Source organism: Bos mutus, chromosome 26 (assembly GCF_027580195.1).
Source record: "Bos mutus isolate GX-2022 chromosome 26, NWIPB_WYAK_1.1, whole genome shotgun sequence".
NCBI classification, from domain to species: Eukaryota; Metazoa; Chordata; class Mammalia; order Artiodactyla; family Bovidae; genus Bos; species Bos mutus.
In genome coordinates this window covers 27515704-27543310 of record NC_091642.1, presented here as the reverse complement: position 1 = coordinate 27543310, position 27607 = coordinate 27515704, and the positions used below count along the sequence as shown (strand labels likewise).

At 52.0% G+C, this 27607-nt stretch overlaps 1 protein-coding gene across 3 annotated transcripts in view; it reads left to right on the top strand.

Moving 5' to 3' along the window:
• NEURL1 (neuralized E3 ubiquitin protein ligase 1) overlaps positions 1-27607 on the top strand; it is a 73981-nt gene that overhangs the window by 42133 nt on the left and 4241 nt on the right. For 2 of the 3 annotated variants that reach the window (XM_070363560.1, XM_070363561.1), the window contains exons 2-4: positions 12927-13168; positions 13595-13916; positions 25711-26400. In XM_070363560.1, coding sequence (XP_070219661.1) covers positions 12927-13168; positions 13595-13916; positions 25711-26400 — 1254 coding nt within the window. Of the gene's footprint in view, positions 1-211; positions 541-12926; positions 13169-13594; positions 13917-25710; positions 26401-27607 lie in introns of those variants that run through there. The other variant, XM_070363562.1, reaches the window with a different exon arrangement.

Below are 27607 nucleotides of genomic sequence, written 5' to 3'. Positions count from 1 at the left end.
GGAAGGCCCTGGAAGACACATAATCCGGAGCCGGCCAGAGGCAGTGCCAGTGGCCTGGGCCTTGGCCTGAGACTTGGATTGGCCTGACCTGAGCCTGGCCCTGCCCGTCTGTGGGGCGGGGGCTCCTCTTGGGCTTGTTGGCCCCAGTGGGGCCTGCTGGCATAGGGTCTGGAGCCAACTGGCATTTTCCACTGGAGTCAGACTTGGGCAGGCCCGTGGCCTGGGAAGGACGAAGAGGCCCTCAGAACAGGCTCAGGACACAGCGTGCTATCTTCAGCTGTCTGGGAGCCCGGGGTTCAGAGGGGAGCGGGACCCCAAGAATACCCGAGATGGTGTATGGCCATCAAGAACTCCTGCTCTGGAGGAGACAGACACGGTGGCAGCAAGGGCAAGCGTCCCCTTGAGCCTTGGTTTTCTCATCTGTCAATGGAGCTAGTGACAGTAGCCTCCTCACAGGAGTATCGTGAGGACCGCAGGGGACAATGTGAATAAGGACTGGACCCAGGGAAGGCCTAACGGGCCTGGGGAGGCGTTCTGGGGGTATGTTCTGTTCCTCCCTCTCTTGTGGGGAATGGGGATAGCTTGGCAGGGGTGCGCTGAGACTCCACGAGTCGGACCATTGGATGAGGGCCTTGGCCGCCAGCCCCTCACCTGGACCACTCTCCTCAGCCTGGGCCCCCGTGAGTGGACCCCAGCTCCGCCCCCAGCCTGCCATCAACACGAATAGGTGGGGGGAGTTTGGGGGCGTGGAGTGTAAGTGTTTGCCTGTGCCCACAGAGCCCCTTAGCCAGAACCCTGCATGAGTGTCTGTACCCACGGGTCCCCACGCCTGGACCTTGGCTGCCCCGGTGGCTCTGGTTTCACCCTCTTTTGGGAGGTGAGTTGGGGGAAGTGGGAGATGCCAGAGGCTTGCTCCTTCCTAGGGGTGCTGTCAGCCCTGCAACCTGACTCTGGAGCACAAGGTCCTTCGTTCCTGATTGGGTGCCTGGGGCTTGGTTTGGTTGGGGCTGAAGACTCTGGGTTGCTGGGTTACAGTGCGAGGTGAGGGGCTGTGTGGGGTTTTCCTAGTGGTATGCTTGTGGATGCGTCCTGGTGGTTTGTGTTTCTGGTGTCGGCTTATTGTACCTGAGTTTTAGACCTCCGTATGTGTGTGCCTGCATAACGTGTACCCACCTGTGTCATATTTAAGAGGCCGAACATTTTGTCTCTGGGTGTCCGTGTGTGAGCAGCCACATTTGTGAAAGTCTGTTATTTGGTAGAGGTCAGTGTTTCTGCACAAGTCGTGTGTATGTGTGTGTATGCGCGTGCCCGCGTGTGTGTGTGATCGGGCTGGTGGTGAGGAGTCGGGCTCCTCTGGGATCAGCCTGGCAGGGGACCCCTGGGAGAGATTAATTCTCATTTGGAAAATGGTTTCGGCAGTTACACGCTTGATCTCTTTCATGAGGCAGATTTCCAGAGCTGCTCCCTGTCTTGAGGGCAGGATGGGGTGGGGGAGAGCACAGAGGCCCCCCGTCCCTCTCCTTCCCACCCTTTCCTCCTCTTCCCTCCTGCCTCCTTCACTTTCTTCAGCGCTCCCCACCCCGCTGTGACCCAGGGCAAAGGATGGACCGGTTGCTGAGGGGCTGATGTGCGGAAGACACACACATATGCACCCAGACACACATGTCACCCTCAGGTTGGTCTCTGGACCAACAAACTCCAGATGCTGGGGTGCAGGGGCCTGAGAGATTGGCTCTCACTGTCCCTTTACAGAAGGGGATGCTGTGGCTCAGAAAGGGAAATGGCTGACTGAGGTCACGTAGCTGGCGGCTCAGAGGGAATCCAGACCTTGTCCCTTCCGCAGCTAACTCCCCGCTTCCCCTCCATGGTTCCTTAATTCTCACTCCGGCAGCAGGGGAGAGGCCATCACAGGGACTTAGGCGATCCGGGATTAGCATGGAAAGAGCCGCCTGTCTGCCGGCAGCAGCTCTGGAGGCTTTTAGGCCAAGGTGAGCCCCCCAGAGCCTGGCAGGTGTGTCTGTGAACACAGGTGACACACACACTCACCCCACTTATGCCTGTGGGTGTGAGGAATTAGGCTAGTCCCTATCTGTTCTCTTCACCCAGCCCAGTATTTGGAACCCCACAGATGCTTGACCAATGAGGAAGGAGGAAGAATGTGGGGTTCGGGCCCTGGCTGCTGGACCACATCAACAGAGGTGGGGCAGGCGGTCTAGGGGAGCAGATAGGAGGGGAGACGTGAGCCCTGAGCTGGGCGACAGGCCAGGCAGGGCTGGGGAGGGGGTGAGACGGCTGTTCCTGGTGAGAGTTTGAATCCTGTTCTGCTCTTACTGGCTGTGTGACTCTGGGTCAGTGCCTTTATTTGTCTGAGTCCCAGTGGGTGGGGATGGTAAGGGTTACCTGGAAGGGTTGTGGAAAGAGTAAGTGAGCTAGCAGACATAAAGGGCAGCCCATCTGGGGCACAGCCAGCACAGTGTACATGCATGTGAGGGTCTCCACAGAGGCTCCTCCAGGCCTGTGTGCGCTCAAAAGTGTACACTCACACATACACACACCATACACCCCGGCTGCCTGTAAAGACCAAGACTGCATCTCTACCTCCTGCAGCCTTGGCAGGCCCCTGGCACAATGTGTCACCTGGACGCTGTCCCCGTTAGGCACACACCTGCTGTGAGTATATGCACACATGTGCATACAGAGGACAGCTGGGGGCGATGGTCTGTGTGGCACATGCACTAAGCCATGTGTCCCCTCATTCTCTCCGACCTGGCTTGGGGCACTTTGTGGGGTCACTGTGAAGACAGGGGCTCAGAAAGGTTATCATCTGGAATCCCCTTCTGGAATCTTGGGGTGAGGAGGAGGAGGAGGAGGGCCGGTTCCCTCCCTGCAGTGCCGGTATTGGGAGACACATCTGTATGTACATCTGGCTGCTGGAAACATCAGGGACTGGGATGCCGTGGAGTGAATGAGAGCAGGAGGCTCTGTGTGGAGATTAGCTTGGTTGTGAGGGTGCCCATCCTGCCCACGCCCACTCCCTGCCACTCTCTTTTGCCCACCTGGTCACTGGATCCATTTGGTGTTCCAGGGAGCAGCAGGACCTGCTCTGCCCATGGCCAAGCTCTATGGGTCAGATGGTCAGGTGCTAACATGTCCCTTAACCCTACACAACAAAGGGTGTGCATGGGGGCTGCAGAGATCATGGAGAAACTGACCAGGGTGGAGTGGAGGGTTCACACTGGGCAGAGTGGACCGAGCATGCTGGCTGGCTAGCTAGCTGCAGCCCGGTGAGGATGACTGCACAGCCGGACAGGTCTGCAAGTCAGAGCCCAGCTTCACTGCTTACTGTGTGACCCTGGGCAAATTACTGCCTCTCAGAGCCTCTGTCTCCTCATCTGTACCATGGAACTAAGTGATCTGTATTGATGCATAACAAATTACTCTGAAAGTTAGTGGCTTAAAACAGCAATGTGCATGCTCAGTCACTCAGTCATATCCAACTCTTTGTGACCCCACAAGACTCCTCTGTCCATGGGATTTTCTAGGCAAGAATATTGAAGTGGATTGCCATTTCCTTCACCAGTAAAACAACAAACACACATTTAATTATCTCACATTTTCTGTGGGTCAGAAATCTTGACACTGTAGCTAAGGCCTCCAGTTTAATGTCCTTCTTGAAGTTAAAATCAAGTTGCTGGCTGGGGCTGCAGGCTCATCTGAAGGCTTGAGGGGGAGCCCCATCTAAGCTTACTTACTTGGTGATTGGTGGTCCCCAGTCCCTCCAATGTGGGCGTGTCCACAGGGCCACCTTACACTGAGGCTACTTTTCCCAGAGGGAGCAACCTGAGAGGCAAGGAAAAAAGATGGAGGCTAATGCTGGCCTGCATTTCTCATCCTGGGGACCCTCAGCGTATGTATGTGGGGGTGGCCTGTAAAACAAGCACATATGGTTAGTATAAATTCTAAAAATCATTCTAGTGTTTCCAAAGGCAGATGGATCTGAGGCCTGGGTTTGAAGCCCACTTTGCTGGTGACTAGCTGTCTACCCTGGAGAAAGCAATGGCAACCCACTCCAGTACTCTTGCCCGGAAATTCCATGGACGGAGGAGCCTGGTGGGCTGCAGTCCATGGGGTTGCTAAGAGTCGGACACGACTGAGCAACTTCACTTTCACTTTTCACTTTCGTGCATTGGAGAAGGAGATGGCAACCCACTTCAGTATTCTTGCCTGGAGAATCCCAGGGACAGAGGAGCCTGTTGGGCTGCCGTCTATGGGGTTGCACAGAGTCGGACACGACTGATACGACTTAGCAGCAGTAGCAGCAAGGGCTTTTTACAACCCAGCCTTGGGAGTCCCATCCCATCACTTGAGCTGTATTCAATTTGTTGGAAGCTAGTTGCTAGGTCCACTCCACACCCTAGGAGAGAGGGTTACGAAGGGGCTTACAGAATTACAAAGGGATGGCCAGGAGGTGGAGGTAGGGATCACTGGGGACATCTTCAAGGCTGCTTCCCACAGATCCCTAACTGTCAGGGCTTGGCAGAGTGGGATGAGGCTGTACAGGAAAGGCATCTTGTGTCAGTTCCTGACACAGAAGAAAACAAATCAACCCTTGCAATTTTTCTCTTTCTTCCTGTAGGCAGGTGGGGAGTGCTGGAAGGTTCTGGAGCAGCCTGGACTGTAGTCAGGCATGGAGTGCAGGATTCTGGTTCTGGGCAAGGAAGGAAGCTGTGCCTTTAGTCCTCACTTTCTCTGATTTATCCACTGGGCACCAGAAAAAGCAAGGCACCAAGTGGGTGCTGCTTGATCATTAGCAAGTTTTCAATGGACTGAAGAAGTGAACAGGGGCAGCTCATTCAGTGCTTTTATTGAGTACCTGCTTTGTGTGCTGAGCTAGGCGCTGGGGAAACAGCAGTAAAAAAGACAATGGTCTCTGCCCTCAGAAGGCTCACGGTCCATCAGGGAGACACATAAATAATCCCATAGCCTTTCCTAGCCAGAGAGCCGCAGAACACAGAAAATGGTCTGAGTGACTCTTTTCTCACATGCCCAGAACCATTCTGGGTGTGAGGAAGACAAGTCCATGCATTGCCTACAATGGGTGCCTCAAGGCATTTGGGCTAAATTCTGTGGAGGATCCAGATTTGACAAAGGCTGCTTGGGTGATGGAAGGTCTGTTAGGGACATAGGGGACCCCTGGACCTGGTTTGGGAATGAGAGAGACTTCCAGGAGAAGGTGGGCTTTAAAATCAAGATCTGAAGGATGAGTGAGAGAAATTCAGGTTTATAGGTGGGAAGGAGGAAGGGATGGTTTCCAGAAGAGAAATAGGCTTGGGCCAGGCCTTGAGGCTAGAAGCAGGTGAGGGAGGTGGGCCCCTGGAGGGAACCCAGAGAAGTTCACATCTGGCCAGTTTTATAATCATCTCTCTCACTTGAAGCCCCTCCCCACCTGCTCTCTGGCTTCCTCTGAGTCTCCCCCAAAGAGGAATCCCTGTTCAGTGACTGTGTGTAAACTAGCCCAATCTAGGACCACTCTGCAATCTGGGTTTACGGTGTTTGGGGTAAATGAAAACAGAAGTGTCTGGCCTTCAACTGGTCTGAAGTGAACTGATCATTTCCTATGGTTGTGGTTGTTGCTTTTATAAGAAACAATAAGACCTTATGTTGGGATCAGGTGTTAAAGTTTGAAAATTTCTTTTACATCCATGAAGTCACTGGGTTCTTACAATGGCCTGGAGAGGTGGGCAGGGCAGCTATGATGACTCTGTTTTACAGAGAAAGCAATTAAGGTCCAGAGGGATGAAGCAACTTGCCCAAAGTCACACAGCAAATCTGTGGCATGGTCAGGGTTGAACGCAGGACCTCCTGCTTCCAGGGCTCCTGCTCTTTGCCCTGTTCCATACTGTCCAGAAAGTGAGACAAACCTCCCTCGTTAGTGATGTAAATGATCATGCCAGCACTGGTATTCAGGTCCGCAGGTTCAGGATGAGGCTGTCTTAAACATAGTAGGATCCACCTGGGCCTTGAAAGATGGGTGGGATTTGGAGAGGCATGGGTGAGGCAGGGAGAGAAGATATGCAGGGAGGGGGAAATAGCTTGACCAGAGGTGTAGGAGAGCACAGATTGATGTTAATTGAAACAATAATATAATTATCTACAACTGTGGGCTTCCCTGGTGGCTCAGACCGTAACGAATCTGCCTGCAATGCAAGGAGACCCAGGTTTGATCTCTGAGTTGGTCAGATCCCCTGGAGGAGGGCACGGCAATCTACTCCAGTATTCTTGCCTGGAGAATTCCATGGACAGAGGAGCCTGGTGGGCTACAGTCCACGGGGTTGCAAAGAGTCGGACACGACTGAGCGACTTAACACTTTCACTTTCACACTTTTATTTACAACTATTATTAGTAATAATAGAATTATTATTATAGCAACTACTTACTGGGTTTTGTTTTTTAATTAAAAAAATTGTATCGCAGTATAGTTGACTTAGAACGTTGTGATTGTTTCAAGCGCACAGCAGAGGAACTCAGGCATACATATACATGTGTCCATTATACATATACATGTGTCCATTATACATATACGTGTGTCCATTATACATATACGTGTATCCATTATATGTATACGTGTGTCCATTATACGTATACGTGTGTCCATTATACGTATACGTGTGTCCATTATATGTATACGTGTGTCCATTATATGTATACGTGTGTCCAGTATACGTATACATGTGTCCATTATACGTATACATGTGTCCAATATACGTATACATGTGTCCAGTATACGTATACATGTGTTCATTATAAGTATACATGTGTCCATTATACATATACATGTGTCCATTCTCCTCCAAACTCCCCTCCCATTCAGGCTGCCATGTAACACTGAGCAGACTTCCCTGTGCTATACAGTAGGACCTTGTTAGTTATCCATTTTAAAATGTAGCAGTGTGTGCCTCTCTGTCCCAAACTCCCTAACATCCCTTCTCCCCATCCTTCTACCCTGGAAACCTTAAGTACATTTTCTAAGTCTGTGAATCTGTTTGTGTTTTGTAAATTCATTTTTTTTTTGGTAATGAATTTTTTTGCAGATTAATTTTTTGGTAAGTTCATTTGTATAATTTTAAAAATTGGACTCCACATGTAAGTGATATCATATGTTATTTGTATGTCTCTGTCTGACCTACCTCACTTAGTGTAATAATCTCTAGATCCATCCATGTTGCTGCAAATGACATTATTTCCTTCTTTTTTATGGCTAAGTAATATTCCATTGTATATATGTGCCACATCTTTATCTATTCATCTGTTGATGGACATTTAGGTTATGTCCATGTCTTGGATATTGTAAAAAGTGCTGTAATGAACCTTGGGGTACATGTATCTTTTCGAATTATGGTTTGCTCTGGATATATGCCCTGGAGTGGGATTGCTGGTAAATATAGCATCTCTTTAATTCTTGTAAGAATGCCATGGAGGTCTGCTGTGGTCACCATTTTACAGATGAGAAAAATGAGGTCTCAGAGTTGGGTTTGGAGGCAGCAGGCCTGGGTTCGGATTTGGGCTCTTCACTCCGGCTGGGTGACCTTGGTGAGTAGCTTCACTTCTGAGGACCTGTGTCATTGGGAGTGTCATGAAGACACTGCCTGTTAAGCCACACACACAGAGGTTGGTTACTGTCATAAGTATTGAGCCAACACTCAACCTCTCCTCCCGGTTTCTCCTTGGCAGCCCAGCTCAGTGCAGCCTAGGTACCCAGGGCTCTGCCAGGATGGTCCTGGGGCAGGGTATGGGTGGGGGCAGTGGGGAGGTCACTCCGGAGACTACACTGGGTCTGGGCATCCCCGGCTTGGAGCCCACCAAGAGGCAGGAATGTGGTCTGGAGCTGACCGAGGGTCACCCAGAGGGCTGGCCAGGCTTGTTTCTGGCAGCTCATAAATGCCCAGGAGGAATGGGCTGGGGTGGGGCGGGCAGAGTTTCCATTGTGTCAGCACCAGCTTGGCCTGAGGGGGTGCTCCCACTATGACTCCCTAGAAGCTTGTAAACCTGTCACGAAGGGGAGCCTGCCTGGGAGCAGATGGCGAGACTGGGGCTCCACCCAGGACCACTGGTCACTGGGGAGCAGTTGTGCAGCTCATAGGCCTCCTGGCATCTTCACACCTTTTGCTGTGGCTGCTCCCCTGACTGGACCTGACCAACACCTCCTCCACACAGCCTTTCAGCACTATGCCTGCCATCTTGGGCTCACGGGGAAAGTGATCTCTAGTGTCAGCCACTGAGTAGGGTAAAGGACCCCAAACATGACATTGGGAGATTGGGGTTCACGTCCCAGCTCTGCCACTTTATTGCTGTGTGACTTCAAACAAGTTGATTAACCAGTCTGATTGGCAGCTCATCCATGGAATGGGGGTTTTAAGGGGTCATACTGTATGTCGAAATGCACTGGGGAGAAGCCCTGCCCTCAGCTGCCCCTCTGGCCCTTGGCGTCAAAGCTGTGAAAGTGAAAGTGTGAGTTGCTCAGCCGTGTCTTAACTCTTTGGGACCCTTTGGACTGTAGCCTGCCAGGCTCCTCTGTCTGTGGAATCCTCCAGGCAAGAATGCTGGAGTGGGTTGCCATTTCCTTCTCCAGGGGATCCCTTTGTTCCTGCTTGTTGTATCATAGTGCTGTTCCTTTTTATTGCAGAGTTGTATTGATTGTGTGGGTGTACCATGTTTGATTTATCCATTCACCAGTTGGAGGGCATTTAAGCTATTACCAGCATGGGGTTATTATGAATAAAGCTGCGGTACATTTGTGTACAGGTCACTGTGCAGATGTTTCATTTCTCTTGGGTAAGTGCCTGTGAATGCGATTGCTGGGTTATATGATCGGCGTTTAACTCATAAGGAACTGCCAAGCCATCTTCCACACTGGCTGTTCCATTTTGCATCCTAGCAGTGATGGATGAGGGCCACGTATGGAAACGGTTTGCGTCTCTGTGTTCTGGTGGCGTGCACACATGTACTGCAGAAGAGGCAAGATAATAGAAGGCCAGGTATCCCCCTGTGTGCCACATGAGATCATTTTAGGTTTGACCCAGGTGAATATTTTTTCAGGTTTCATCAGTCGTGACCATATTTTAAAGTGCATTAAAAAAAATGTATTCAAACCCTTGCTTTCTTGGCTGTAAATGCCGAGTAGTAAGACCTGGGCCCTGCAGTCAGATTGTCTGAGTTTGGCTCCAAGAACCCCATCCTGCTGGCTTTATGATTTTGGGCAAACCGCTCAATCCCTCAGAGGCTGATTCCTCATCAGGAAAATGGGCTTGTACTGTCTCTCCTACCTCATCATTTTGCTGTGAGGGTGAAACCAGTTAAGTATGTGTGAAACTCGCAGTTCAGAGCCTAGCACGTGTTAGCATGTGATGAATGACTGCTATTATTATTAGATGGATGGCCCATGTGCAGAAGACGTGTGTACTGTCTCGCACATCCATGTGTACATGAGTAGTCATGTATAAATGTGTGCGTGGGGAGAGAGAAAAGTCTCTCTCCTTCCTAAGTCTCCTAGGGTCTGGGTTACCCTCATATGCTCACAGATGTGTGTGTGCTTTTTTGAGGTCACACGTCTGGATGCACACTGTGCCCCCAGGGACCAGGGTCTCCCCATTCTCCATCTTCTCAGCTGTCAGCTAGGGAGGCTGGCCCTGGGCTGCCCTCACCCACCCACTGCCCTCCCTGTGGATGGGAGGCCCTGGGAATGGCCCTTTCAAGGGCCTGGGTGTTCAGTCCCTGGGAGTCCTCATTGTCTTTTCTCTGAGCCAATGTTTCCTAGATCTTTACCCAGGGCCCCAGGATCCCAACTAGGATACGTGGGGAGTGTCTTGAAGGAAGTTGAGGCCCTGCCGTTGGTCCATGGATTCTGAGTGGAGGCCGTAGCGGGGACCTCATAGAAGAGATTCTCAGCAGCTGCTGGGCTGGGCATCTTTAAAAACTGCTCTGTTGAAACTTAGTTGATACACACTAGACCAGGGGGGATTAAAGTATATGACTGGGTACGTTTTGACACATGCACACACCCCTGGAACCGTTTCCACAACAAGAGGGTGAACACACCTGTCGCTGTCACCCCAAGTATCCCCTTGCATTCCTTGGTGTTTCCCCCTCCTCCCACCTTCCGCATGCACCCGCCAATCTGCTTGTTATCACTCTAGCTTAGTTTGTGTTTTGAAGATTTAGTACCCTGTGGGGGAGGGTGGGAGGAGTGGAGGAAGAGTTTTGAAAGGAGTGGAGGCCCTGCCATTGCTCCATGGTCTATATCCAAATTTGAAAAAAAAACCGGCTTCACTCAGTGTGATGATTTTGTAATTCATCCATGTTGAGGCTCCTATCAGTAGTTCATTCTTTTTTCACTGCTGAGTAGTATTCTGTTTATAGATGGACTACATTTGTTACCATTCACCCAGCAGGTATTTCTTTTTTTTATGTTTTCATTTCTGCCTATGTATACAGCCCTGAACGGTGTGTGATGTTACTTTTCACCAGCAGTTTTTTTGAAAGCAAGAGTCAAGCTGTGTCTGAGGCTGGACTGAGCCCAGGGGGTACCTCTTCTAGATGGGGCAACTGTATTAAGTGCCACCCTTTGCTCTCACCTCAACTGTCCCTTTCTGTGGAATGACCTACCTTGCTCTACCCTCTTCAAGGGTCACTCAGCTTTTCTGGGGGCCTTCTCAGACGGGCAGGGTCTCCTTTGAGTAATTCCAGCTTTCACCACTTGGTGGCTTTCTAAGCCCTTGAGCACCATTCTGGATTCCTTAGAGCAAGGTGAGCCGCGCCTTGTAAGGTGCCCACCTCGTGGGCCTGGCATGCAGGAAGCTACACCATAGAAGCTAGGAGGCTGATGTTCAGGGTATCTGGCTGGTTCTGGACAGTGGATCCTGGTGTTTGGGGCCCTCTGGGAAGGAGAAAGGGGGAAGCAAAGATGCAAAGTGATGCAAACCAGAGCAAACACTGGACCAAAGTCTGGGCCTTTCCGCCTCCTGGGACTCTTCCCTCCTTCTGTCCCACCTCATTCCATCCCCTTCCTGGAAACCCCTCCTTTCCCTTTAGGGAGGGGAAGGCCTCTTGGATAACCAAACTTTATTATTAAATTCCTGCCTTAGAGGGACCAATTTTGAAACATCCTGGAAGGCCTTGGTCACATTGTGTCACCCCCATCTTCCGCATCCCCTGTGCCTCTTCTCAAGACGACAGGCAGGAGCTGTCCTTCCTGATGGATGAGACACAGGTCTTGGGGAAGAAATGACCCTCCTGCCCGAGCCCCCAGCTGCCAGGACTTGTGCATTAGTGCTGCCAGGGCTGCTGACACGTGTCTCAGAGCCACAGAGTGGAGGCCACTTATTGTGTCGAAGGAGCTTCCCCAATGGCTCAGCAGGTAAAGAATCCACCTGTGATGCAGGAGACGCGGGAGGCCTAGGTTCAGTCCCTGGATCAGGAAGATCCCCTGGAGGAGGAAATGGTAACCCACTCCAGTATTCTTGCCTGGAGAATGCTATGGACAGAGGAGCCTGGAGGGCTGCAGTCCATGGGGTCACACAGTCAGACACAACCTAACACATGGCATTGTGCCAGAGAGGAAAGTGACTTCCCCAGGGTCACATGGCCAGTTAGTGACAGACACGAGCTACCTGGCACCACATCCCGTGTTCTTTCCTCTCTTTGCCCTGTCTCCTGGGTGCCAACCTCACATGTTTGTATGGTACCTTCCGAACCCAGCTCTGTTAATGGAAGGAAGCACAGGCCGGGGTGCTTGAGGCAGCTCCGAGTTCCTTGGAAGCCTGGGTGAAGAGGCCTGCCTGTGTCCACGGTGTTGTGGGCGTGGGTGGTGTAAAGCAGGAAGGCAGCCTGGGTGGGGGGAGGTGGCCCTGAAGGAGGGAAGAGATGGGCATGGTCCTGCAGAGGCTGCCCCACCCACCCACCTTCCTGGTCTCCAATGGCAGCCCCATGGTCACGTGTTGACTGCAGCCCAGCTTTGTCGGTTCAGCTCCAGTGCCTTCTCCTCCTCCTCCTCTCCTCCAAGAAGCCTTCCTGGGAAGTGACTTATCTGTACATCCTTTTGTGCTTCTCACTGTCTGCCATTTGTATTGCAATTTCTGTCCATGTCTTAACTCCCTCCTTGGACTGTTGGCATCTTGAGGACAGAATCCATGTATGTTTCATGCCTTATCTTCAGTGCCTAGGACAGGGCTTGGCATTCAGCAGATACATAATGAATATTTGTTGAATAAAATAAATAGCGTTGGGAGTGAATGACAGTGAATGGTGGTAGATGTTGGTTGCAAATGATTGCTTACCATATGGTGGAGGTTGAAAGTAAATGGTCATAAATTCCAATGAGGAGCAGTAGATGTTAACTTGTGGTTGTCGGTGACACATGAGGGTAGATGATGGTGGTGGGAAGTGATGGGTGAAGGGTAGAGGTAGCTGGTGGTGGTGGAGGTGATGGGTAAAGGGTGGAGGTAGCTGGTGGTGGTGAGAGGTGATGGGTGAAGGGTGGGAGTAAATGGTGGGAGGTGATGGGTAGGTGGGGGTAGCTGGTGGTGGTGAGAGGTGACAGGTGAAGGGTGGGAGTATATGATGGTGGGAGATGATGGTGGGAGGTGGGTGGAGGGTTGGAGTAGATGGTGGTGGTGAGAGGTGACAGGTGAAGGGTGGGCACAGATGGTGGTGGATAACAAACAGTGGTAGGTGGTGGAGTGGGAAATGCAGTGGATGGTATCAGAAGGATAGTGGCAAGAGGTGGCGGTGGTGGTGAGGGGCGGTGGTGGTGGAAGTCCTGGGCAGTGGTGATTTCTCTTATACCCCGGCCCTCTGCCCTTCCCTAGGGGACCTTGGTCCAGCTCTTGGACTGTCAGATTCTCTAACGCTGTGGCTCGTTCCTTTGCAGACTCCACTGGGGGCCCCTGCCCTGTCACCTCTCACCGATGCCACCACAAGCAGAAGCACTGCCCGCCGGTGCTGCCCGGCGGGGGGCTCCCGGCCACGCCGCTGCTCTTCCACCCCCACACCAAGGGCTCCCAGATCCTCATGGACCTCAGCCACAAGGCCGTCAAGAGGCAGGCCAGCTTCTGCAACGCCATCACCTTCAGTAACCGCCCGGTCCTCATCTATGAGCAAGTCAGGCTGAAGGTGGGGCGTCTCTCCCTGCTCCTGTGGCTGCACTGCCTGGGGCCTCTGGACTTCCCCACTTCTGCTTATGGCCGTCACCCTCCTTGCCCCTTCTCTTTCCTCTCTGCTGCCACTTCAGCTCTTCCTAATCTCTCCTCTCTCTCCTTACCCTTTTCTTAACCTTCCCTGTGTGACAAGGAAATAGAAAGGGGGGTGGCCATGGGGAGGTGATGGGAGAAGGATAAGGGTAGTTGGTGGGGGGGAGGTGAGGGCTCCTGGGGGAAGGAGAGGAGCCCCAGTTGTGGGTGAGCTGGGCAGGGTTACGTCCCATGGGAGTCTGCCTGGGGGTGGTCTGCAGAGAAGGGTGCCGTCCCTTCCCCTTGGGCTCGCTGATGGCCGGGGCGGGGAGGCTGGGCTGGGGGTCTGAGGCCACGCCCCTGCCCCCAGATCACCAAGAAGCAGTGCTGCTGGAGCGGGGCGCTGCGGCTGGGCTTCACCAGCAAGGACCCGTCCCGCATCCACCCCGACTCGCTGCCCAAGTACGCCTGCCCCGACCTGGTGTCCCAGAGCGGCTTCTGGGCCAAGGCGCTGCCTGAGGAGTTTGCCAATGAGGGCAACATCATCGCCTTCTGGGTGGACAAGAAGGGCCGTGTCTTCTACCGCATCAATGACTCGGCCGCCATGCTCTTCTTCAACGGGGTCCGCACGGCCGACCCGCTCTGGGCCCTGGTGGATGTCTATGGCCTCACTCGAGGCGTCCAGCTGCTGGGTGAGTGCCTTCTCCCTCCGGCCCCTCAGACGCAGGGCACACCTGCAGGGGCTGTGGTCAGACTGGTTCCATCAGGTATGGGGCCACCCCCCACACTGGCAGCAGTCCTGGGGCCGAGTGGGAGCCTTGGAACTGCAGAGCATCCCTGCCTTCTGGCCTGCGGCTGTGGCCGTTGGAGCTTGGTGAGGTCTCTGCTCTCTGTGGCCCCACAGGTTGTGCCTTTGAGCTTCATAATCATATATGGCTGCCTCGAAGACACCCCCCGCCCCGATCCAGGAAGTAATTAATGTTAAGCATCGTGACTACTACAGTATACAGAGTACTTACTGTGTGCCAGGCACTTTGTTAGTGCCATTCTGCTAACAACTCTGGGAGGCTGACCCCATCGCTGGGCCCATGGAGGTGCGTCTCAGGCTCAGGGAGGTTGTCTTCATCCCTAGGAAGTGCTGCAGGTGAGCTGTAGAACCAGCACTCTGTCCCGAGTGAGCCCCGGCCCTGGGCTCTGCAGCCTTCCAGCAGGTCCAACCCTACCTTAGTGCTCTTTGCATGGATGGGGGTGGAAGGGGTAGTGGGGGAGAGCAGAAGGCACTTGGGGGGCCAAGACTCTTCTGGCTGCTCCCGGGCCCGCAGTGTGACTAAGGCTTCAGGGCAGTGAGAGGGCAGGCATCCTGTGGGCGATCCAGGAGGAGGAGCATTAGAGGCTATCCTGGGGTTGCTAAAGTACCAGGCTTCCTGGCGAGGGCACCTGCAGACCCCCAAATGCCAGGGCTGGAAGGGGCCTCCGAGTCTTAGACTTCCTTGAGTCTCACAGCAAGTTGGTGGCTGAGGACTGAGAATCCAGGTCACTGGACTCCCACTGGACTTGAGTGTGTGCCGGCAAGCATGTGTGTGCCTGTGTGCACAGACTGGGCACAGGCCAACCTAGGAGGAGCCTGGATGAACCTCAGCTTTCCCATCTGTACAATGGGTCAGTAGGAAGATGAAACCCAATTAAAGAGGCTGTGAGTAATGTGTCCAGCCTAGTCCTGGGTACCAAGTCAATGCTCAGCCAACACTTGCTCTTGTCACCTCCCCTCCCTTCACCATCTCTCTGCCTGCAGAGAAAGCTGCCATGGAGGTGGTGGGAAAATGTTTTTTTTTTTTTGTCCTTTCTGACTTCAGAGCCTAGAAACTGAAGCTTTTCTCTTCTAGTCAGTTTATAGTGGGGGGTAAAAAAAAAGATGATGAAAGTAAAAACAAATGAGTAAACCCTTCTCTGAGAGGGAGGGATCCATGCCTTACCCACCGGGTTCCTCTCCGGAGTGGAATCTTGGGCCTGGTGTGTGGAGCATGCTGAGGATATTTGCAGAGTGAGGAGGGGAAAGTGGGGGATAGATGGTGACTTGTTAGATGAAGGAAAGGGTTGAGGGGTGGCTGAGGGAGACCCAGCCCTGCTCACAGACAGCCCCAGGCTCACTGGGAGACAAAGCAAACACAACTCCAGACACGATCCAGGCAGAGCCCAAGCGAGGACAGTAAATCGCTGGATGCTGTGGTCGCAGGATCTCGTCCGTCTGCCCAGATGGTTCCTTCCAGTTACCTTATTCACCCTTTCAGCCCCTGGCCCTGGAGGGAGTGATTATTATCCCCATTTGGCAGGGAGAAAATTGAGGGCTATGGAAGGCCTGGCTTGTGTGTGTAGGGATGTGGCAGAGCGGAGACTTGAACTGGGTATTCTGGTGCCCAAAGCGGTACATTTCACATTACCCACTGGGGGGTTTCAGCAGGAAGTCAGTGGAGGATGAAATTAGTGAGGACAGGTAGAGTTCAGGAGGGCTTCTTGGTGGAGGAGGCCTAGGCTGGGCCTACAGCTCTGCAAGGGTGAGGACAAAACGGACACACCAGGTGAGATGAGGCTTCCTAATCTGCAGGGCTGAGGGAGAGGCCTGAAGAGCGATCCTGAAGGGCCACACCCAGGGCAGAGCCCAGGCACTGACCTGGCCTCTTTGACTATAAATAGGTTTTCACGCAGTAATTTCAGTTGCATTTGAATTTCCCGTCAGGCTCCTTTCTGTACACCCTGTAAGGCCAAAGCCCTAGCTGATTCCCGTCACAGCTGTAAATCACCATAATCCCTGGGCATTTTTAAACACTGATTATGGCCCCTAAAATGAATTAGCAGATTAAAATATGTCCTCATTTTGTTCTTCCTAAATTGATTTTTTTTGTTAAAAAAACAGAGAGAGAGAGTGAGAGAGACCCATCCAGGTTATCTTCGGAGGTGGGCCTGCTGCTCTGTGCCTGCATCCCACACCCCTGCCCCCGGGACATGCCCACTGCCCGTGTGGTCTCAGGGTCTACTTCCCTCCCCGCCCTCTTCCCTCTGCTCCCATCCGCCCATCTCCCCCTCCCTCCTCTCTGCCACATCACTGCACCCGTGTCTTTCTGGGCCTCCTCCTTCCACCTAGATCCCCCTGGCTCCTCTGCTTCCCCTTGTCTCCCTCCTCCGCTGAGTTTCTCCTCTGAAGAAGTCACTCCCTGTCTTGGTGGCTCTGAAGACGGGCCTATCTTTCCTGTTCTCATCTTTGTCCCCTAGATCAGTGTCTCATCTTTAGAGATTACCTGCCAGCCCTATCTGCCTGCCCCCACCTGTCTGGAACCTGAGGCAAAGCCCTTCGAACCCCGCCTGGCCAGTGTCTGCTCCTCAGGCTAGAGACATCCTGGGGTCCAGGGCACAGAGTAGGCCTGCAAGGCAGGCCATGGGCAGATTGGCCATCTTCCCCAAAAGGGTGGAGGCAAGGGCTGGTGTCTTTCCCTGGTTGACACCGCCAAGTGGGGGCCCCATCCCTACCCCCCGCAGCCCTAAACATCACCTGGGCTCCCCGCTGCCCAGGCCATGGCCCCAGCAGAGCTGCTTCAGGTCTTCCAGGCTCCCTGTTATGCTGGAGTTCACAGCAGATCACCCTCTTCCCTCCGGGTGCCCTGGCCCAAGCCCTGGCTGGTATCTCCAAGAATAACAGCTTCCTACCTCCTGGAAGAAGGACCTGCCAGCAACTAAATAAACACAAGTTTTATGGGGTGATTAATACTTGGAGAGATAAGTTCCTAAACCAGTTTTCAAGGTCTCCCTGCGCCTCTCAGATGTGTTGACTCAGGAAGAGTAGCTGTGGGTCCTGGCCAAAAGCTGGTGAGCCCGGATTCCACTTACAGGATGCTCCTGCAGCCTAGGTGCTGTGCAGTGGTCAGAGGGGACACTAGAACTGGAAACCCAGCCCCTCACCTGAAAGAGTTTTTACACTGGGGGACATACCATATGACTGCTCTGAAGTGACCTAAATCCAATACTGCATAAAAGTGTGGCCGAAGAATAAAACTATGGAGGTGCAGCTGGGGAGCAATCCAGAAGGACTTCCTGTAGGAGGTGAGTTTTAAGTCAGGAACTTGAGGAGGTGGGAAGAATGGACCTCTTGAGGAGGAACAGTGTAGGCCAGACAGGAGGGGTGTGCATGGGCACAGAGATGGGGAACTGGCACTCAGTTGGGGAAAAGATCCTTCAGGGAAGGGGGTTAGGTGGGGAGGCTGTGGATGGCTTGTGGACTTGAGGAGAGTGGGTGTGCACAGGTGCAGATATGTGTGTGTATCACAGGGGACACTCAGCAAGAGAGTTGAGTTTCCAGCAGTTCTTACTGTCAGGTTTTTCAGTAAGAGGAAATGTGGCCCAGAGATGGGAAGGAGCCTACCCCAATTGTCCCTAGTCAGAAGCCAGGTTGGGCCCACAATTCAGACTTTCCAGCTGATCTGGGCCCAAGGTCAGTGTAAGAAGACTTATTGCTCACTCATGATGTGTGTGGCTGAGCCTAGGAGGCTGTTAAGAGGCCATGGGTATGGGTTAGGGTTAGGGTTAGGGTATGGGGGGACTCCCAAGGACTCATGATGTCATTTCAGGTCTTGGAAAAAGACCCCATCTGCCTACTGAGGAGAAGGATGTTTGGAGACTCTCAGGGTCGCTTTCTGGGGGCCAGGCTGCTGCTGTGCCAGTTTCTGGGGTGGTGGGCCAGCCTGGCTGCCCAGCAGTGAGAGGCCTGGACCTCTCTATAGATAAGGCCAGGGGTCGGGTCCTTATCCTGGCTGTGCCCAGCTTGTGGTACAGAGCGTGAGGCATCCTGGCCGGCTGAGGACCACACTGCCACCTGGGGTTTCCACTTCCCAGGCTAAACTAATATTTACCTTCAGCTGTGGCTGCCAGGGGCTGAGAGGCAAATATTAGCTCAAGGGGCCCAAGCCAAGCCCTCGGGATGAAGAGATGAGGATGCTGATCTTGGTGTCTTTCCCTTTGATGGTTTTCGTTTCATCTTAGTTAAAAAAAAAAATCTTGCTATTCCTTCTGCTTCACACTCTTCCGGTGCTTCTTTTTGACTCACCTCGAATTCTGCCAATTATATCAAGGCCCCGTACCAAACCCTCCCCTCCACTAGGAAGTCTCCCCTGACTACTCTGTTCTTCCTGACTCTCCCTCTTCCTGAAGCGAGTGGAGGTCTACTCCACAACAGGGGTTCTGTATCATGTGTTTGTCCCGCTCTTTAAGAATACAGTAGAGATCGTCTTTGATTACATTTTAAAGAAAGTTATTATTGTGCCTATTTTGCAGGTAAGGAAACTGAGGCTCAAAGAAGTCTGACAACTTGTCCATGGTCACACCGCTTAGTAGAGCTGGCGCTTGAGCTCAGAAGCGTGGGCTACATTACTCCCCAGGCTCTGTAAACAGGAATCTCTCTGGTCTCCCTATTATGTCTAGATGCCCCCCAGGGGTGGGGATTTGGGCCCCCTATGTCTTCCAGAATAGAGCTTACAAGAGCTCAAGGCATCAGGGATCAGCCACATGTGTTGGACACAGATAGGCCACCAAAGGCCCTGGCAGAGACCAAGATGGGTGGTGGGTACCCAGCGTCCTGTTTAGTGGTGACAGTGGGTCTGCCTGCCTTGTAGTTCCCTGAAGTCTTTTGAGGGCCTTGTTTGATCCCGTCATTCACAGTGTGCTCTAGTTTTCTACCAGAATGAACCTCCATAAAGTGCAAGCACATGTAATTGCCAATAGCAGGCTGTTTCTAATGTCTAGAAATGGCAGTTTTGTGTGTCCCCATCTAGTACCTCTTTGGCCCAAGATACAGTTCTGGGGAACTTGGAGAGGCCTGGTGACCCCAGGAAGGGAGGAGCTAGGGTCTTGGCGATGAACTGGGGACGAAGCCCTCATTTGAGAAACAGGAGGCCCGACTGAATTAAGACTCCACTTGGCCGCTCACTGACTTCGGGCATGTCTCTCAGCATCTCTGTGCCTTGCCCACCTCTTCTGTTATTTGGACATAATTGTACATGCACCATTTACCTTACAGATAGTCTGTGAGGCTTCCGGATACATAAAAGTGTTTATACAAATGGGAAGGGCTGTTGTTTTTAGGTTAAAAAGGAATATCTAATTTAAAAACACCACCAAAGTAGACAATCCCCAACCTGTCCTCTCATTGAGAGGGGGGCAAGTGCCTGTGTCTGGATAAAAGTCAAACCACGCAATCTAAATTATTTCTTGGGTTAAGGCCTGTGGTTCTCCAGCTGGGTCCCTTGGAGCACTGGGGTTCCACAGAGGCATCTCTGCGGTGGCTGAGTGGCCGAGCTCTGTGGTCACCTCCTAGACATCAACCAGAGTTTTCTGTTCCTTTGGACGAACGATTCTATTGCTTGGGGGAAAAATAAAAGTTTGAGACCCACCAGACCAGATGATTCTGGGGATCTATCCATCTAAGATCCCGTGGCTTGAAGATTCTGTAAATCTAAAAATCTATGACTCTGAGGGCTTCTGGAACATTCTGCCCTTTGTTCCATGAGCCTCAGAAGTGTGTTTGTTTTTCCCAACTTTCTTGTGGTTGGGTTTATATGGAGAGGGTGGAGGTGGTGTGGGTTTATATGGAGAGGGTGGAGGTGTGGGTCTCAGGGCACTTCCCAGAAGGGTGGAGGAACCCTTTGCCCATCCCAGCCATGCACCCACCCTCCCGGCTCCTTCCCCTGCCCCGTGCCAGCTGCGAACCAGCAGGAGGATGTTTATGGACACAGTTAATGGGTTGGTGCGCCTTCCAAACGGGCCAGCAGAGGTCTGCCAGCCGGCTGGGTGGCCGCAGGCTGACCCGTGGTTAAAGATTATCCAGTGCTGTGGATGAGAGAGTCTAAACAAACAAGACTTGGACCGATGGCTGGCCCGCTTCCAAGGAGCCTCTGCTGCAGCGCCCAGGCCCCACTCACCCCACACTGACTGGCAGCGTGTAGATCTCTGGGCTAGAGCTGCCCGAATGCCCTCCGCCTGGCATCTCCCCCTCCTTTCCCTTCCTTTCTCCTTGCTGGTTTTGCTCACACTTTTCTCCCCAGGCATCTGCTAATGCAGTTTTCCCACCCGAGTGCCTCTTGCTTCTGTCAGTCCAAATGCTCTTGTCCTTCAGGGCCTGGGTCAAATCCTGTTTCTTCTGAGATGCCATCTTTGACTCACCCTGAAAAAGAAGTTCTAGCCTCAGTTGGACAGCATTATCCTAACAGGGAGATTTATTCTAAAGAAGAAAAGGCTCAGAGTGGGCCCTAGGGAGTGGGTATGGGACACTTGCATCTATGAAAGGAGTTTTTTTCTAAGTCACAGGTGTCCAAAGACAGGGAATAGATGGCCTTGAGAAGTGGTGAGCTTCTCGTCCCCAGGGGCATTCTAGCCAAGGCTGGGTGAGAGCTTGGCAGAGATAAACAGATTTCCTTATTCTCCTCTAAGGTCTTATCTAACCTGATATACTGAGAATTTTCATGACTCCAAGCTTCAAGTCTCCCAAGGGCTCCTGGCTCCGCAGGGCCTGGGTCCTGGCTGTCTCTCCTTAAACCCTGTCCAGGGCTGGGCACACAGGGCTCAATGGGTGGGTATGCCGGGTGCCTTCCCTAAGAGGGGAAGCCCAGGCCTCCTTGCCCTTTGCAGGGCCTGGCTCTTTCTGCCCTGGCCCAGGGGATCTGCCAAGCCAGCACCAGGTGCCAGACGAGGCAGGAGCTGAAGATGGACAAGTTCTTTCTTGCAAAACGGGCCACGAGAGGGGAGCCAGCTTTGCAGCTTCTCCTGTGGCCCTGTGCCACCTCTGCACCATAAACAACTCTCAAGTAGGCAGCCGCATGTCCCAGGCCCGGATTAAATAGCTCGTTGCTTCAAACATGGGGTCATCCACTGATGGAGGTTGCAGGCCGGCCGTCGGTGCCCCAGGGTGCAGTCCTGGGCTGAGGTGGGGCCATGGTGTTCTCCCCTAGCTTTGGGAGCCTGGCCCCTTCCCTGACCCCCAACTTGATGTGGACTCATTCTGCCAGGACCTTTGTTGTCCCCTCTGTAGAGGGTGCCCTGACCCACTCCTCTAGCTCAGGTTTCATCTATTTCAGGGCCTCGCGCAGACGGGCACACTGATGGGATGGTTATTTTGGAGCTTGCTGGCAGCTTGCAGCTGCTCCTGACCCTAGGAGTGGAGGGGATGGGAGAGGAGACATACTTGGGCTGGGCAGTGGCCCCAGGGGTTCTGTTTTTAGCTGGTTCCCAGTACCTCTTGTCCCTCCTCTCCCAACTCCTGTGATATTTCAAGCAAGGTCAAAGGAGTCACTTTCTTGCCCCTTCTCCTCTTTCTTTTCCCGCTGTTTCTCCTTCTTTCTCTTCCTTTGTCTCTAATCTCCACTTGAAGCTTCTCCTTCCTGGTCTTTAGTCAGTGAGGTCATTCAGCGATTCTGTCCCGGGTGCTTATGACTGATGCGAAGTCCTAGGTTCAAAGAGTTAGTCGCCTGGGTGCACGTGGACCTGACTTTGACAAACTCAACCTGAGCAAATGCTAATAACAGAAGTTATCAAGTATCTAGGTGCCGGGGGCTTCGCACTCTACCTCTGGTCCCTTCAACAATATCGCAAAGCAGGTATTATTACCCCTGATCTCTAGGTGAGTGATCTGGGACTGGAGGAAAGTGGCTCACCCACAGGCCACCAGCCAAGTGCTGGGTCAGACATTTAAACCCAGGCCTGTATCACTCCAGGGCCCATGCATATCCTTCTGAGCCAGGCAGCATGGAGACAGTAGCAAAGGCTCACAGTACCCTAGGGATCGTCTTGTGCCAGGCACTCTAGTGCTTCATCCCACTCCATCTTCTTCACAGCATCCCTTCCAAACGGGATTTCAGATTTCATACTAATAAGGAAATGCTGATTTCACCACTATAGAAGAGAGGCCCAGAGGGCTTAAGCTGTTTATCCAAGGTCATACAGCCAGGAAATGACAGAGCTCAGATGGGAACCCAAACTGATGACTTCAGAGTCTTGCACTGGACTGTGTTCCTATCTTGCTGACCAGTTTATGGATTTTGGTTACCAAAACTCCTAAAACACTCTCAGGTTGCGAGAGTACTTATTAGGAGAGGTGTGATGGCCACACTGCGTCAAGCTGGTGAGAGTGTATCTGAGAGTGTACTGAGTCTGGAGCTGTTCATTGTTTACGAGGTGGGAAGGTGTGTGTGGAGTCTGAGTGTTCCCTGAGGAGAGCTGTCTTCAGTGTGGGGCTGAGAGGCAGCCCCAGAGGTAGTAGGTATAAATACAGGAAGGTTATAACCAAACGCACCCTGGAAAGTAGACTGTATATAGAGCAGCACATGAGCTGACAGACAGTGTCGGGTGTGTTTATATGTACACGTTTGTGGGTAGCGATCATTTTATTTAGGTTGATACACAGTCTACTCATTTTTAATATCTAGTACTTTCATACAAAAATAGCAATTAATTTGTAAACACTACCAGAATATTATCTAGCTGGTTTGTAATTTTTTAAGAGTGTTATTTTGTGTTTGTTGTGGTGGTGGTAGTAGCTCTTGTGTTCATTTTTAAGTGTAGATCTGTAAATACAATTGCAGGATTTAAAGCTTTAGCATGACATCTTGTGTACATGAGAGGAGGGATTTGAAGGAAGATGCCTTGCAGAGTGAGTTGGGTGGCAATTGTTAGGTTAAGGGAATTTATTTTCCTATGGGGTACGTGATAGTGTCAAAAGGAAGCATTTCTCCTAAACTTGGGAATAGGCAAACTACTAATCGGTGTAGCTTTGCATAGTATACTAGTCTAAAAAAGACAATAGGTAATATAATGAAAAAAAAAAAAGCTTTTATGATGGATTTTGTAAGGTTTGTTGTAGGATAACCTGTTTTCTTGTTGTGATCTTACCACTCAAATGAAGGTAATTTGAATAAATTTTGTGTGGTACAGGATCAATGAACTAATTTTTCCTAAGAGTTCAACAAACAAACAAAAAAGCAACTAGGGAGGTAGATTTCAGTTTAAGAGAAGGAAACATTTTCTTAAAGACAGAGTAGCTCAGCAATGGCCTGAGTTGTCTGGGAGGGATTGGGCATATTCAGGCAGAAGAGGACTCCTGTGGGGGCAGAGAGCAGGAGAGCGTACATCCAGCCCCATTCAGGAGTCTGTTTTGAGGGTCTGCCCAGCTCCATGGGCTCTGGCCTGATTGTCCTGAGTGTGGGGGTTGCGTGGGGTGGAAAGAGCAGCATGGGGTGTGTATGTGTGGCCCCCATGACAGCCTTGTTCATGTAAACCCTGGCTAGGCATCTCTGAGCCACTTCTTTCCTCCTTATCCTGCTTCTCCATCCCTTCTCTTCTCTGTCCCCAACCCTCTTGGAGTCCCCAAGGGCCAGTCCCTGGAATCCTTGAAGGGTCAGGGGAGCAGGGCTGTTGCCTGGGGTCCAGGTCAGCCCACAGCCCTCCTCTGCCCCCTGCTATTGTCTCCCATGTCTTGCCCTCCTCGCCTCTGCCTCTCCGCAGCCCCCCAGCCTCTCTGCACCATTGCTGTCACAGAGTCAATTCCCTGGAATAATCACATTTTCCGGTTGGCTCCCTCCTCCTTACTAAACACGATGCTGGGAAATCCCGACCAGCCAGGCCTCGAGAGGCTTCTCCAGAGAAGCAGGAGACTTGTGGGGAGGGCTCAGCACCCTCTCCTTGCTGGGGCCCAAACAACACTGTTCCTGGATGGGGCAGAGGAGCTGGGGGAGAGCAAAGATAGGGAGGCATTAGAGAGCAAATCTAGATTCAGCTGGAGCTGAATTCTGGCTTCGCTATCCCTACCAGTCTGTTCCTCCAAACTTTGCTCTCATGCTGAGCACCCCTGCCATCCTTACTCAGTTCCTGGAGAGAAAGCACAGATTCTCCCTTGGGGAGGCTCAGAGAAAAGCCTCCTGAGAAGGGATTGGTCCATGGTAAGGCCAGCAGTGGCCCCAGCCAAATTTGGGGCCTCCCACGAAAAGGATCCAGTAAACCTATATGGCTTGAGAGTGGAGGGTGTGGGATAAGGAGTTGGGTGGATCACGCTTTAACCCTGGAGCTGCAGCTTGGTTGTCACAGAACATCTCCGAGCTTTATCCGTACAAAGGGAACACCTCTGTGGGATGCTTTAAGGAGGAAATGCAGCAGTAATTCATTGCACCTGATGACTTTTATTACAAATTATAGGACTCCATAAAGCAGACATAACCAGCCATTAAGAAATTACGGTCTCAGAAACATGGTTATTAGTGTAAAAGGGTATACAGGACACGATAAATAGAAAAATTAGTTTTGAAAAGGAAATCTGTATAACAGAGTTCTTCACCTGGAGTCCATGGCCATGGATGCTCTGAAATTATCCACAGAATTTAGGGAGAATGTGCATTTTCCTGAGAAGATAGGTACAAGTTACATTTTCAAAGAGATTTGTTACCTGTAAAAGTTAAAGTTTAAAACTACTGATGTTTATATAGTATGATTCAATTTTTGTGTTAAAAAGAGAACTAAAATATATTCAAAAAAGGCTGGAAACTCACACATCTAAATATTAAGAGTATTTTCCTCTGGATGGCAGCCTGACAGGAGATTCCCATTTCTCTTTGCTGAACTGTCTTTTTTTTTTTAAACAAAATACAGTCTGTATTACGTGTATGAATAAAAAGAGAAAGGGTTTGCTTTCCAGTTGTTGGTTTTGAAAGGAGGGCTTGGAAAAATTCACTTAGCGTCTCCACCTCAGTGTCCTTTGGTAGAAACAATATCAAAAGCTAATTTTTGCTATAAGATGAGACAATTTGTGCAGAGAGGTATTCTAGAGGGGAGGGTTCCCTCTGGGCTCCCAGAGGCATAGAGTATCAACATGCATTCAGCAAGTGTTTACTGCTTTCTTCTGAGTGCCAGGTGCTATCCTGGCTGCTAGGATAAAGAGCCAGGTCCCAGGAGTTCATTTTTTTTAATCCGACTTTTATAAGTGTACCATTTAGAAGTAATCGTGTTTTTAGTTTTGGTGTCTTTCCTGCCTGATGATCCTTTGCTTAAGCAGATAAGTAGTCTGAGGTCCTGCAGAATGTGTGATGTTCTTGTTCAGTGGCTAAGTCGTGTCAGACTCTTTTGAGAACTCACATGGACTGTAGCCCGCCAGGTTCCTCTTCCATGGGGATTCTCCAGGCAAGAATACTGGAGTGGGTTGCCATTTCCTTCCCCATGGGTACCTTTCCATTCCAGGGATCCGACCCAGGGATCCAATCTGTGTCTTGTGCATTGGTAGGCGGATTCTTGACCACTGAGCTACCAGGGAAGCCCCTGTAAAATGTCCGAGCATTTTCTTTGCCGTTAGAAACTAGATGCGTCTTACTAGTGCCGGCTTTAACGACTAGTGGGAGGAGACTCGCAGGCGATGGGACCCGGGGCTGTGGCCCGCCTGACGGTCGCCCTGTCCCCCTACCCCCGCAGACAGCGAGCTGGTGCTCCCAGACTGCCTGCGCCCGCGCTCCTTCACCGCCCTCCGGCGGCCGTCCCTGCGGCGCGAGGCGGACGAAGCGCGCCTCTCCGTGAGCTTGTGTGACCTCAACGTGCCGGGCTCTGACGGCGACGAGGGCACGCCAGCTGCCGGCTGCCCCATCCCGCAGAACTCGCTCAACTCGCAGCACAGCCGCGCGCTGCCCCCGCAGCTCGACGGCGACCTGCGCTTCCACGCGCTGCGCGCCGGCGCGCACGTCCGCATCCTGGACGAGCAGACGGTGGCGCGCCTGGAGCACGGGCGCGACGAGCGCGCGCTCGTCTTCACCAGTCGGCCTGTGCGTGTGGCTGAGACTATCTTCGTCAAGGTCACGCGCTCGAGCGGCGCGCGGCCCGGCGCGCTGTCCTTAGGTGTCACCACGTGCGACCCTGGCACGCTGAGGCCGGCCGACCTGCCCTTCAGCCCCGAGGCCCTGGTGGACCGCAAGGAGTTCTGGGCCGTGTGCCGCGTGCCCGGGCCCCTGCACAGCGGCGACATCCTCGGCCTTGTGGTCAACGCCGACGGCGAGCTGCACCTCAGCCACAACGGCGTCGCGGCGGGCATGCAGCTGTGCGTGGACGCCTCACAGCCGCTCTGGATGCTCTTCGGCCTGCACGGGTCCATCACACAGATCCGCATCCTTGGTGAGTGCCCCTGGCCACGTGCCCTCCTCCGTCGAGGCGCATCCTGAAGCTGGCGCCTCCAGGCCTAGCATCTCGTCTTCCCTGGAGGCAGAGTCTGTCTGGGTAGGGGGGAACAGCGCCCACCCTGCCCCTTATGGGTTCTAGTCAGAGTCACTCTTTTGATTAGTCCATGGTTCTCAGATTTCACCAGATAAACCCTGGGGAGGGGGAGAAAAGCAGGGAACACTGAGTTTCACGCTCAGAACCGGTTTCACCCACATGCCCACGTACATAAACAACTCTCATACACATTGCCTAGTGGTTGTGGCCTTTTAAAAATGGGGAAAAAAAATTGTTTCCACTAGCAATGAACTTTTTGAGGTTCAGTTTCCATTTATCAAAAAATGGGAACGGAGACCTCTACCTCTAAGGACGGTTTTGTGTCTAAATAAGATAAAGAGGGTGGTGTGTCAGCGGCCAGGTATTTCTGAAGAGCAGTGCCTGGATTGGGGGCTTTTGGAGAATCCCTGGGCCTTGGAGGAAATGGGGTTGCAGATGTCTGGGCCTTCCTGGCTTTGAATGGAGAGTTTGAATGGACTGGGTGACGTGGATTTGTATAAGCCATATTTCGCAGAGTGTTCTGCAGGATGCTGGGCTCAGTCAGTCCCTCAGTTGTGTCAGATTCTTAAATCCCACCTCCAGAAATTTTGATTCTGTAGATTTCAAATTAGGTCCTGGGCATCTAAAGTTTTCTTCCTTAGCAAATTTGGTCAGACAAGTTTGGAGACCCCTGGGCCTCACAGCCCCCAACCTAGACCTCACCCCAGGAGACTTCATAGACATGATAAAGTGTGTATGTGAGTAAGCATGAGTAACACTGTAAGACTGGCATACCGTGTCTAGGCACATGTGAGTAAATGCATGGGTATTTGTGTATGCGGTGCTGTTGGTAATTGTGAGTGTATGAGAGTTTTGTGAAATCAGGTAAAATCAGTGGAGACTTCCTCCTCTGGAAAAAGACCAAATGAAGATGGAGCGGAAAATAAATTGGAAAAAGAATGAAAAGAAATGGGACTAGGGTGCTAAGAAATTAGGATTGAGGGAAGATAAGTCAGGGAAGAGTGAAAAGAAATCAGGCTAGATAAAAAGACATCAGAAAGGAAGAAAATTGGCTTAAAAATTCAAGGTGGAATAAAAAGAAACCAGACTAGGGTGCAGAAAAAAAAAA